This window comes from Centroberyx affinis, unplaced genomic scaffold, assembly GCF_046629955.1.
Source record: "Centroberyx affinis isolate AG114_WGS23_722 - 3 ecotype Tasmania unplaced genomic scaffold, CSIRO-AGI_Caff_v1 ptg004858l_1, whole genome shotgun sequence".
NCBI classification, from domain to species: domain Eukaryota; kingdom Metazoa; phylum Chordata; class Actinopteri; order Beryciformes; family Berycidae; genus Centroberyx; species Centroberyx affinis.
Genome location: NW_027282376.1, coordinates 111078 through 124611, shown reverse-complemented (window position 1 = coordinate 124611; position 13534 = coordinate 111078). Strand labels below are relative to the sequence as shown.

General features: G+C 43.1%; 1 protein-coding gene across 1 annotated transcript in view; it reads right to left on the bottom strand.

Annotated features, from left to right (window-relative positions):
• The window catches only part of ctif (CBP80/20-dependent translation initiation factor), a 68630-nt gene that overhangs the window by 9180 nt on the left and 45916 nt on the right, over positions 1-13534 (bottom strand). The window contains exons 11-13 of the mRNA XM_071545324.1: positions 11003-11612; positions 9067-9366; positions 5426-5581 (exon numbers count right to left, since the gene is read on the bottom strand). Coding sequence (XP_071401425.1) covers positions 5426-5581; positions 9067-9366; positions 11003-11612 — 1066 coding nt within the window. The remainder of the gene's footprint in view (positions 1-5425; positions 5582-9066; positions 9367-11002; positions 11613-13534) is intronic.

Here is a 13534-nt window from a genome sequence, read left to right as displayed (position 1 = left end):
TTATGTATGAAACTGCCAATCAGATTTATTTACTTATTAATCGAAGGTGCCGGAACGCCGTTCCGGATCGTTCCGGCCCACTTTAACCCCTGCAATTAACCATACATAACCTAGCGGTTACGGAAATTAGAACACCAGTAATTTGAATCAAATTGCAGTAAAGTTACACACGATCTACCAAGTAAAGAACAAAGAGAATGACACATGCATAGGCTCAGAAACAGATAAAATGGACAAAAAGAGGATCCCACAAAGAAAATCCCACTTGAAAAAATTACAGTGTAATGGTGTAATTATTACACCATTACACCACCATTACATTTTTCCTCTCGCGCACCCCCTAGAGGCAGCTCGAGCACCCCAAGGGGTGCGCGCACCACACATTTTAGGAATCCCAGACATAGAGCATACCGTACGTATCATTGTAAAACAACAACAACTGAGATCATGCGGTGGATACACAGGAAATCAATATGTATAGGAGGGGGATCTGTGATATAGCGCAATTTTCGTTGTAATGGCTGCATTGTAATGCGGTATGAGTTTAAATGTGGCCACTTCAGTTGGTATTGCTCAGTTGGCATTGTATGGAGGGGCTTACACACATGTACCCAATGCACAGACACATGCGCGCACACATCAACCCAATTATGTGGACAAAGAGCAGGCCTGATCAGGAGAGAGGAGCCAGGGGCAGCGATTAGATCCCCAGCCAACTGATGGATCCCGCCTACTGCTAGACCACTGGTGGCAAGGCCTAGGCTTGCATACACACCAAATAACTCAACCAAAGTCTGACTGAGGCTAAAATTTTAACACTTGTAAGCCCATACACAGACCAGTTACAGTGTGCTTAAATGTATGCACTAAGAATAGCACTGTAAAGGAAACTATGGCTGCATTTTTCTGCTAGAAAAACAAAAACACATCACCACTGACTGATGCTACAGTCCACATTAAATATGAGCTAGCCTCTATTTCCACAGTGTAAGCCTAATGTTATTCCACCTATGTACTGGGTCCCAGGCAGTTGGGCAGACGTCAGCTCCTCAGTATGCTCAGACGGGGTGTGGTGACAGTATGGCTGTTTGATGTGGTAACATTACTGGAGTCTTGTCATTCCCAGAGTGGGAGAACTGTGTGACAAGTAGGACTAGCTCATAATGAGTTCTCTGGGGACCTGGGGGTGAATCTCTGCTCAATACACTTAAAATGGTCTAATCTTTACTCATCTGTTGTCAGTTCTCCTCTCCATTGCATAGCTCTCCTTTTCTCTTTGTCTGAACTCCACTGCAATAGCCCTCCATGTTCCCTCGTCTCCTCTATCTCTCCTACACTATAACATACTTAGCTCCATATTGCCTACTTAAAAAGGAAGAGAATTTACGTATGCTCAATTAGACCCATTATCAGGTCTAATTATTGGGATTTGTTAACACACGGTCTCTCTCCTGAAGCTAGAAAAGACACAGCCAGAACTCGAACTAGTTATGTCATCAAGAGACAAAGCTTGCTGCACTAAAAAGAAATGGGAAACCTTGGGCTTCTGCGTGATTTCCAGTTATTTTCATTCAAAAGGCATTTGATCAGGAACATGAAAAGCAGGAAAAACCAGGACAACTATGATCCTCTTTTAGCAATGAATGGGAGTAATGTGTCCAATAGGACAACAGCAATACCTCAAATGCAAGTAGAAATGCAAGTAGAAAAACATCCTCATCCATTTAAATTTTGTTACGAGACTTCATCTCCATCTCTTTCAATATACATACATTGCTTAAACGTTTGTTTGTATATGATGAAAAATGATTCTTAAATGAAAGCATGCACCATTGTGTTCACAGCAGAAGAAGAGAAGATGTTTCAGCTGGATACTAACGGCACGCAGAGAGCTGAAAGTTGAAAATATGACAACTTCAAATTCATATGGGCTTCCTATAGTTGCATAGCAACAGCAGGACTCAGGACTAGCACTTCCCTTTGTTACATAAAAATAATAATAATAAGAAATTATAATTATCATCAAAGTTTTTGCTTTTAAATAAACATTTTTTATCACTTGATTAATGATCAGAATATTCAATGGAATCTTAAATTACTAAAATAAATAAATAAGTGAGTAGCAAGTAAGTAGTTTCACACTGACTTACAAAATAATTTACTTAACTAAAAATAATTATAATAACAAAATGTTCAAGAAGCACAACAAACGTTCAAGGTCTATGGCTATGAGGATTAGGGTTGAATTTCCAAAGATGAATACCAAAGCACTTAGACCTACAGATAATGTAGTGCTTTATATGTTTAATTAAATATAATGTAAAAAGCTCCTGATATCATCACCACATAGTGTATGCAAACCAATATCCTGATATCATTTGCCTCGATAAATGGTTTTATTTGAAAGTCGAAGTGCCTTGGTATCTATCTTTCTAATTTTCATGACTATTGGGCTGTGCAGGCCTGCTCCACCTTAGGAAGAACATGTTTGACATGTTTGCTGGTTTCTTTTGGCGTGACGTGTTTTCATGAGAACCTTTTGATCTTACCTGCCTTTTCTTTCTTTTTTTCATCTTACTTGCACACATTAGTAATTTGGATCTCTTCTGTCTGTGCTTTATATCATTGTATTTTACCACAGGGGATTTTTGTTAGCACTTTCCTCCTATGTTTGATCACTGTGTAAAGATACTAAACAAAACCTGTAAATCCAGAACCATTTTTCTTTAACTATTAGGTTGTGTGGGACAGTTCCATGAAAGAATCCCATATAATCTAACGGCCTGTCACTCATGAATGGATGAGATGAGATCATTGCCCATTAATCTGCTCTACCTATACAGCTGTCATGTACACCCAGACATACTTCCTCACACACCTAGAGTTGTTACCTAATCCTGTTCTGCAGGCTACAACTACAGAAGGGAGCCGCTGCAAAGTGTACAGGCGTACGCACACGCGCAGGCACAAATGCTTGCACACACAAACAAACACACACACACACACACACACACACACACAGAAAGACAGGCACCCATAACAGTATAGCCTATAGCTGGAAGCCAACAGCTACGTGTCAGAACAAGACAGTCAAAACAGCAGACAGATCAAAATCAGGAACAAAGGCTTGGGGAAATACTGTATTGCTAAACAAGCACACAATCATGCACATGCACACACACACACACACACACACACACACGTACACACACACACACACACACGAATGGACACATACAATACAATTACACAAACATTTTGACCTCTCACTCACATCTGTGCCTTTGTTCACAAGTGTGTTATGACCTCAAGCTAGGGTTGTCATGATACTAGAATTTCTAACTTTGATACAATACCCAGGAAAATATTGATATTCGATACCATTTTCGATGCCACAGGGAAAAAAAATGACAACACATTAAGAGGCATAAAAATTGATTTTTAATATTAATATTAGAAAGAGAAGAGAGAATTCCAGCATACTGTCCTTTTACTTGCAATAAACTAATGACCGAAACGTTGTATCAGTAATAAATAATAAATGAATCGGTCGAGCCTTCTGGCCGGGCCCGGACAATGTATCTGAAAACCGGTCCAGTCGAAAACCGGGCATTTGGCAAACCTACGTAATAATGTTAGCTAGCTCTATGTAGCTTGGTTAGCTAGCTAAACTAAAACGGCTAATGTGCAGGGTACGTTAACGTTTATGATAAATGTTTAATGCTCCAGTGATGTTGAAACGGGAGCTTTCGCTAATAGGGCTGCAACTAACGATTATTTTCATTGTCGATTAATCTTTCGATTATTTTCTCGATTAATCAATTAGTTGTTTGGTCTATAAAATGTCAGAAAATGGTGAAAAATGTGGATCAGTGTTGACGTCCTCAAATGTCTTGTTTTGTCCACAACCCAAAGATATTCAGTTTACTGTCATAGAGGAGTAAAGAAACCAGAAAATATTCACATTTAAGACGCTGGAATCAGAGAATTTTGACTTATTTTTCTTAAAAAAATACTCAAACCGATTATCAAAATAGTTGGCGATTAATTTAATAGTTGACAACTAATCGATTAATCGATTAATCGTTGCAGCTCTATTTGCTAACCTCTTGAAATTCTTTATATAGACTGGCGTGTCGGTCCTTACGGTGCTTCGCCAAGTTTGACTTGTTACCCCCCTTCATCGGCACCACTCTGTAGCATTGTTTAATGACTGAGGCAACAACCCAGCTGACTGCTACTAGTGAGAGGAGGGGCTGTGGGCAGCGATGCGGAGTGTGTGTGTGTGTGTGTGGCTAGTAGAGGCAGAGAAATAATATGTTTGATTTTTCATTAAGAGAAAGCACTGCTGGTATCGATACTGTTGAAAATGAGTATTGTATATTGTATATCGAGTAAGTATCGAAGTATTGATATTTTTGACAATCCTACCTCAAGCATCATTCAGAATTGGTTAAATGTCATATTGTTGTTGCTAGAATGTGAAGGTGTTGAGGTGGACGTGTGTGTGTGTGTGGACGTGTGTGTGTCTGAGTGTGGTTATGCTGTATGTCCACACCCTTGTTCGTGTTGCCAAGCCTTTTAACAAGCTGAGATAATGCACTGGGCATACACTCAGACAGGGTGTGGGTGGTGTGTGAGTTTGTTAGAGAGACGGAGGGTGTGTGTGGTGTGCGCCAAACTGGCAGAGGTGTGGGCATGGGTGGTAAAACTCTCTGGCGCTTGCCTCAACCCCATATTCCTTTCTCCCTCTCAAACTCTGACTGCACATGAAATCATTTTCCCTCCCCAATCCTGTCGTCTGTCTCAGTCTCTCTCCTCTCTACCTGTCATGCCATGAGGAAATTGCCACTGCTATAACTGTCAGCCTGACCCCACTCTCCTCTGTTTCCCTCACCTCTTCTCCTCTCTCTTTCTTCCTCCCCCAGCCCTTCACTCCCTTCCCCTTTCAATATCCCATCTGTTAGAAACCACTTCTGTATCATGCTATGTCTGCTGTGGCTAAGTGGTTTCCATGGCGACCACGGGACTCTGTGCAAGAGAGCCAGAGCCAGCTGACGGGAACTGAACCTGGGGTCAGGTGTTTTACTGGAACCGTTGATGATGTTACGTCCGTGCCCCCGTCTGTCTGGACCACTAACCGAACCCACTGGTGTTTAGAGTCTAGACTCTGTCTGGCCAAAAAGAGGAAATGCTGTCTTTGTGCTTCACTGCTCATGCATGAAACAGCTGTATTGTATGAGCAGAGAGGGAACAAGTGTAGATGTGGAGGAGTGAGGACTCAAACCACACGATCTAAAGCACACAAACAGTTTACAGACATTTAAGCCAGACGTTGCCCTCTCACTGGCACGTGTGGATGGGGAAGATCAACCATCAATTATGGATAACAAAGGTGTAGATCTGCACTAAAGTAGATACCGACCTCTCGTAGGCAGGTGTAGATGGGACAGACCAGCACCCTGAACGGCTCCCCGGCGCTGCTCCTCATGGTACCAAACACCTCACACAAGAAGGTGATGAAACCCAACCACCTCTCCACATCTGACTGCTGGAGCTCCTCCCGACAAGCAAAGTCCCTCTGTGGGGGGAGAGCGAGATAGATAGATAGATAGATAGAGATAGATAGAGAGAGAGAGAGAGAGAGAGAGAGAGAGAGAGAGAGAGAGAGAGAGAGAGAGAGAGAGAGAGAGAGGAGAAAAGGAGGGAGAGAGACAGAGAGGAAGACAAAAATAGATTCAGTTTGGAAAATACACTGCTTTTGGAGCGGAGGAGAAGAAAGCTGAAACAGTAGAATCTATGCAGCCTTTGTGCTTTTGTGGATCTGTGTAATTCAAGTTAGAAGTAGGCGGTAGGTAGGCAGCTGTTTAAGTGTGTAATAAATTCATCAGCGGTAGCGGTAAACTGTTTCTACCGGCAGAACCATTAATCACCATTAACATCTTTACTATCTCTCTGATGGGAATTATTGTAGGTGGCGCGCGTATTAACCTCGCCACTAAAAGTACTTACAGCCAAAAAGGAGTTGAAAAACACATTAAACAAATTCTTTTTTTTATCTGCCACAGAGAAGAGGCGAATATGTTAATTCAGTTTGGAAGTGAAGGGCAGTGTAGTGAACTGTGTCGTGTTGTAAAAGTGTTGGGGTTAATATGGGTTAATGCATGAAGCGCACTCGCAGAGATGTTATAAGCCAGGTTAAATTGAAAGTTTGTGCAGAGTTAGGCCAACTCTTTCTGGTTCTTTCTTTTCCAGACTGTACTGCCTTACTGTGTATACTCTGAACTGCACTGGAAACAGACATGCACACACAACTAGACTGGAGTCATGCTTATATGCGTATGCCATCATACAAACCGCGGATATACTCATGTGTCTGAACACACACACAGAATATGCAGCTGAAAGGGTCCGAGCGACACCTCAACACTGTGACAAAGAAGCATCACACACACGCTTCTTACAAAATAACTTCACAGTCCACTCACACACCTCCAAGGACACAGCCACAGTATGTGACACTTGGACAACAAACCCGCACAGGAGAAGAAACACAAAGGAGAGCAAAGTCAGGCGCAGATAAAAGCCTATGCAAAAGAAAGACACACAGACGAAAAAAAAAAAGACTGGCTCATTAGATAAAAGAGAAGCAAGCCGAGGTGGAGGAAGACAGGGAAGGTGCTAACAGCATTACCAAAAAAATACCAAATGCTCTTCTCGGCCTTGCTAAATGAACAGCATACTTAGCAGATAACATGCTGGCTATATTTAATCAAAGCAACAACAAACCCCGCTGCCTCCCTATTAATAAGCGAAGTGGTCACAGACTAATTGCCCCCATATTGAGGGAGCAAGGGTCTGGCAGCAACATACATCATTAATGAAGGCCTTAGTGAGCCCACTTATGACATTTAGAATGATTTAAAGCATTAAGCCCAAATGTCAAACATGAGGAGGGGGTCCACGCCGGCTGGGAAGAGGGTGTAAGCAGAAATGAGTGGGAGAAAGACATACAGAGAACAGGAGGACCATACTTCTAGGAAGAAGGGAATAAATAAAAGGTGGCGAAAAGAGGGAAAGGATTAAGGCAGAATACCCCACTGCTGTGGCTGGGATGGAAATCTCAGCATCTGAAGGGAGAGACGGTCTGAACGGGAAAAACAAGAGAAAAGAAAGGAGGAGAGAAAATGGAAAGGGCCTACTGTAAGCGTCTGGGGAAAAAAGGTGAGGGACGGAGGGGTGGCAAAATTAAAGATGGCAGGGAAAAAGAGCAGCAGCAGCAGGAGAAGGAGACAGGAGTGATAAGAGGTAAAAGGAGGCGGTATGGTGACGCAGCAGGAGGGTTAACATTTAGATCTGGCACGTCATCTGAAGACAGCAAGTAGGGGGTTTTTGCGTGTGTGTGTACATGCGTGTCTTGTTTGCCTACTTTCAGGCAGTCTGCCGCTCTGGCGAGGCTGTCTGGCTCTCAGGATGGAGCGAGGGAGTGAGGGGCAGAAGGGGAGGAGCAGGGGGGAGAGAGAGGAAGTGAGCAGGGAGAAAGCAGAGAGGCGCTGGCCCGTGTTGTTCTGGGTGAGGGGAGATGATAAGACGGGTGAGCATGGGAATAGAGAGCTCATGAGGGGGGAGGAGGGGGAGAGGGAAGGGGATAGAGGCACTGAAACATGCAATGGCTGAGAGGATATTTTGATCGTGGGTGCAAGACTGGAACTATATGGTTAAATGGGAGGGTGGTGGGTGGGGGTGTACAGGGTGAGGGGGCACAATCGGGGTCTCTCTCTCCAGGGTGTCTTGATTAGCTCCTTTACTCACTGATATTTACAACATCACACACACACAGCTGGTTTCCACCTGCTACGGCTCTTGCTTTCTCACAAGACTAAGGTTGAATGAAACCATTACCGAGAGGAATATATACAAATATACACCTGGTGTTCTAAAAACTATAAACCATCAACGGCCACTAGCTAAAAAGACTGTTGCTAATGATAGCATACATGCAGAGTAGAACCATGCCTAATGCCAAACAGCACAAGGCTAGTGAGAAGTTCGACATCAAACTGTAATGCAGCCGACAATTTGAGTTCCTCAAATGCATTTGGATAACAAGCTTCTGCAAGTGGTGTTGATTAAAATGATATCTATCGGCACAGGACTATTTTCAGAAGACAAGACTCTTTTCTGACTCAAAAGTGAAAATAACAAGAGATTCACTGAGACGGAATTCGCAATACTGGTGCTGCACAGACTTGTGAAAACATATTAACCCGTGTGTCAGATTTACTGAGAATTACTGGGATGTACCGGAATAGAGATCACCGTGTCAGGGTGTTCATTCCTAAACAAGACAGTAGCTAACATTGGCTCATTAGCAAGATGACAGCTTATCAGTAGCACAGTCAGTCGCCAGTCTCCAGTAGCAACGAACAGAGTAGCTTAACTAGATTCTGCTGCAAATTGTATCTACAGGAGAGATAAGTAAGCTAGTTTGGCACCTGGCAAGGAACCCATCATCAAATTAATGAAAATGAAACTAATAGAACTACTAACTAATGAAAGTGATGAAACTAATGAAAATGCATGCAACAGTAGCTACATTAAATTAATGAGATCATCATGCTGACGTCTAATTTGTCTGAATGCTGAAGAAATTATTTGAGGGAGAGATGAGGAAAGTGTGGAGTGGCAGCATCTCTCTCTCTCTGCACCATCTACAGTATGGAGGTGTGACTACAGATTCGACTTCAAGATCCACTTTCTGTCTCCGTTTACTTCTTTAGAAAACAGAGTACAGTTACAACTAGTAAAATCTGCTAATAATAGTTATCCTGAAATCAATAGCCATGCTGAGAACACTGCCACGTATATTCTCCATATATTTGCACAGAGACACCTCAGATATATAATTCTTTAAGTGGTATGAGGCACTGAGGGACAGATGAATTATAATATTGAATCCAATTTTACATAATTACAGTCCTCCTACTCACACTTACAGATTTATTCAGATTAACAAAATTGCTTCATACAGGAGCTCAAACACCTCAGACCTCCCAGCCCTCTCACCTGCAGCATGTTGAGGAGCAGCGATCTGAACTTGGTCCCCTCCACCATGAACAGTGCCATCTTGTCACAGAGCTTGGCGGCCGTGGTGGCAAAGCTCCGGTCCGACACGGCCTTGGAATAGATTGTGCTGACCACCTGGGCCAGCGTTTCCTCGGAGTGAGCCGAGCACTGGGCCTCCTCCATGAAAGAGGCCAGCTGCTGCTCCACCCCGCTGCTGTTGCTCCTCATGCTGTTGAGAAGCTCCACCAGCCGGTCCATGCGCTGGGGCCCGGCACCTGCCGCCTCCACACACGCCTCCTCCTGCCGGCAGGGGACGGAGAGGATAGATAATTAGAGGAGATGGTGGGAGATGGTACGATATTCAGTTTTAACAGATGTTTGACCCTAGTCTGAGAGTAATTTTGAAGACTGCTGGTTAGGAAAACTGCTTCTGTAAGAAGATGCTGGCAGATATATGATGGGTGATGAGGCAAGTCGATTAGACCTAATACTTAGGTCAATTAAATTAAATTAAATTTGGAGTTTGTAGAGGTTTCCTCAATTCTGCGGTGACATTTTTTTCCAAGGAGTACCTGCACGTAAATAAATAAATAACAGGTCATGACCAATGTCTTTATTTGAAACTGCATAACATTACTATGAATCTTAAGTTTCATGTATGTTCCTTTTAGGGCTACAACTAATTTAATAACTACTACTTTCATTATCGATTAATCGAACAATTCTTTTTTCAATTAATCGATTAATCATTTAGTCTATAAAATGTCTATAAAATATATAAAATTATTCGGCTTACACTTACTTAAAACACAATATATACCAAATGTATGTAAAGACTCAGGACAATCTAATTTGCTGTTGAAATGTGGTAGATTGCATATAGTTAAACTGCTTCCTATACAAGTTTGTGCATCGTGCATGATAAATTAGGCTTATTTTCTTTTCCATGTACATGGAATAAGCCCCCCTTGGAGAGGAAATAACCACTTACAACATGTTAATAATATACAACATAATCAATAGGATATGAAACCTATTCAATGGCTGATTAAACGTAACCAATATGCTGGATCTTATCTTGGTTCAGTGGTCTGGCTATAAATTATAACACATTCCCAGCATCCACACCCCAAAGAAAATGTTGTTAAGGACAGGTAAAGCACAACACACAACATTTTGACCAGATTAGTATGAATTAGGTACTTCTACACACATTTAGAATGATGTGGTAAAAGTGCTACTCTAACTTTGAGAATCCTATGAAAATCCTATGCTATCCAATGCTACTTTGCTGCCCTATGAGTACGGCCTAACTGAACATAAGCTAGTTCCTAGAGAGGAATCACACCATGTCCCCGTGCAACATTTCTGTTAGTTTTCCCTGAGTTTTGGTGTCTTTGAGGATATGTTTATTGATCCCTGCCTTGTTGCCTGCAGGGAGTCCTGTGTTGTCAAATCAAACCACCCCTGGTGGTAATGAGTTAGTTCTAGAGAGAGGAAGCTGAAAACAGCAACACAGTCAGCCGGCTAGCTAGTTTAGTGCACACAGCAGAAAACATCAAAAACTGTTAGCAAATGCTGCTTCAGCTACTTCACCTCCTCAGTGAGAACATGCACTCTCCTCCCTACCAATCAAGCAAACACAGTCTGAGTGTGTGTCGGTCTGAATGCTAAATAACTAAGCAAAGCAAAGAGTAAGTGGCTAAAGCAAAGATCAGTGTAACATGAGCATGTTTGTGTCTGTATGTCTGTATATGAATGATAGTGTCTGAACATAATGAAAGTAATTACAACACTACATGGTTGTGTGTGTGTGTGTGTGTGTGTGTGTGTGTGTGTGTGTGTGTGTGTGTGTGCTTGTGCGTGCACGCGCGTGCACATGCATGTCCTGATTGCTCTAATGCTGACTGACAGGCAGTAAGCAGCTTTCCTCTACCTTGTCCTTTAGTCTCCTCCTCAGCCTCTCCTTTGACGACTGCAGCAAGCTGATTTTGGGCTGCTCCGACTGGCCCTCGCTCGCCTTCCCACTTCCTGGAGGGCTGGGAGATTCCTGATTAACCGTCTGGTTTCGGCAGGAATTTTGATTGGCTGTTGACCCAGATCTGGGCGATTCACTGGGACTCTTACTGCTGCAATCTTTAGGCTCCTGCGGTGGTTTGCTCTGCTCCTCACCCGTTCTTACATTCTCAGTCTCTCTCTCTTTGGTTGTTCTAGGCGGTACTCCTCTGTCGCCCATAGGGTTTGTCTGTCCATGCCCTTGTCCTTTCTGGTTGTGGTGCCAACGGCGGTTCTGGCTGTACCCGTGGTGTGGGGGCCCTCCTTGGCGCTGCTGCCCATGCACTCCTTGGTACTGACGAGGGGGCCTACCACTACCATTGTTTTTGTTATCTCCCAGTTGCTCTGTTAAATTCTGCTGCTGTTGCTGGTTTGGAGATTGTTGCTGGGATTGATCCCTCTGGTGCTGTGGTGACTGTGGTTGTAGTTGCTGAATTTGGTTCTTCCCTCCTCCACCTCCTCCTCCTCCTCCCTGCATCCGCTGCTGTCTCCTGGAATGAGAGCAGGTTTCAGTTAGTCACACAGCGGCTGCCTGGCATGCCATCACCCTCTGTACCTTATACCTTTCTGCTCTGCCCTGGGCTGACTGACCACCCCTCTGTGTCAGTCAGTCAGTGGCACCATGCCATCCATCTGTCCTGAACGGTCTAAAGCTGCTTCCACGCCTCTCTGTCCCTCATTCTACATCCCCTCTCCTCTTTTGTCTGTCCCTCTTCAAAACTCACTATAACTTGGTAGTTGTGTGAAACTGGTCTTCTCTTGTCCTCCTGTCTGTTTATCCTCAAATTTCTTATCTAGTTACAGTGACTGATTCAATTTGCTCGATTTTCAATTTAGCAACCACTGCTCTTCTATCAATATTCCTATGGTAAATCACAACGAGATACAGACAGTATGCTAGACAGCCTATCCTCTACCAACACAATCTTAAAAGAAGTAAAAACCCAAAAGCTCAAAGACTCCTTACATATGGATGCACAGTGTGTCTACGTTATCCTGTCCTTCATGGCTCAGTCCGTTTGCTGCACTGGCTCTGGGCTTGACAAGCCGCTGACATATGGTCCATGGGATTAGTCACACTGGTGTTGAGGAAGCAGCCTATTATCTGCCTCAGCCTGTGAACTAACACAAACTCAACTAGCAGTGGCTAGCACTTTCAACTCCATAAGTACTTTTTACACCCTTAAAAGAGTGAAGACCATTTACAAAAACCTGATAAGATTTGCACAAGAAGGAAATTGGCACATCTAAAAAAAAGAAAAAGAAAAAGGATTTGCATCTATTGGACGAGTTCTCAGTAAAGGGGTTTAGAGTTGAGATACTTATACTACGAATGGTAAACTAACTGGAGGACTCAGTACTCAGAAACAGAGGATGTACATACGATATGATTAGACCTTGATGCAATCACAAGAGAACATTTGCAGAGATGAGGCTATTAGCATGAAGAACATGTACTCCATCACAGTATCACTTCTCATGTCTCCTGAGCCTATCCCTTCCACACTCAGTGAAGAACCCTACTCTTCCAATCCTCTTCCTACCAATGATGCTGTATGTCCTCCTCTCCTCCTACCACTGCTAAGTCCTGCTCCTCTGTAGCCCAAGCACCCATTCCTGTTTCAAACAGCAGCGCTTCCAATTCTTACTCAATCAGTGAGTACGCATGATTCCAATGGTACATAAATGGCAACTATGTTTTGTCCAATTTGCAAAATGAGAAAAAATGTTGTCCCACAACTCACTGCCTTGAAAATGATTTCTGCAGATAAACTGTGATGAGCTAAATATATTACAACACATTGGAACTACTGGAGTAAAAGCTTAAGAAGGGTTTTGTGGCCCCTGCAACGCTGACAGTTGCACCTAAGGCAGCTGAAAAATATCCTGCACCACTATCTGTTTTTTTCTGTTTCCAAGTCTGGATGTTCCTCCTCTTATCATCATAGGTAACAACACTGATGTGCACTCATCCTTGATGTGTCAATGGCTTTCAACAGAAATATTCCTATTTACTAAATAAGAGATGATGTATATCTAAATGACAAGGGCACGTAACTCCTTCCTAAGGCTAAAGCAGTCAAACTTAACATTACAGGTTGGGAAGATCAAGAAAATCATTCATCACCATTGTCTTCACAAAGAGAACAGAGGGCATCTCACCTTCCATCTCTGTGAGGAACTAATTCCAAGAAAGTGGGATTTTTCACAATCCTGACAGTGAGATCAGATCAAGGCCCCTTTCTATGCCCCACTAAGAACATCCAGATTCCCCGCCACTACCCTCCCAGAGATGTCTGGGCGCCCCTCGTTCTTTTCTTCAGAAGCCAGATTCCGTCTCCTCCCCTTATACATTTCTCCACCTCCATCTCGATTTTCAGAGATGTCAGGTCTCTCCTCCAGACCTACTTCC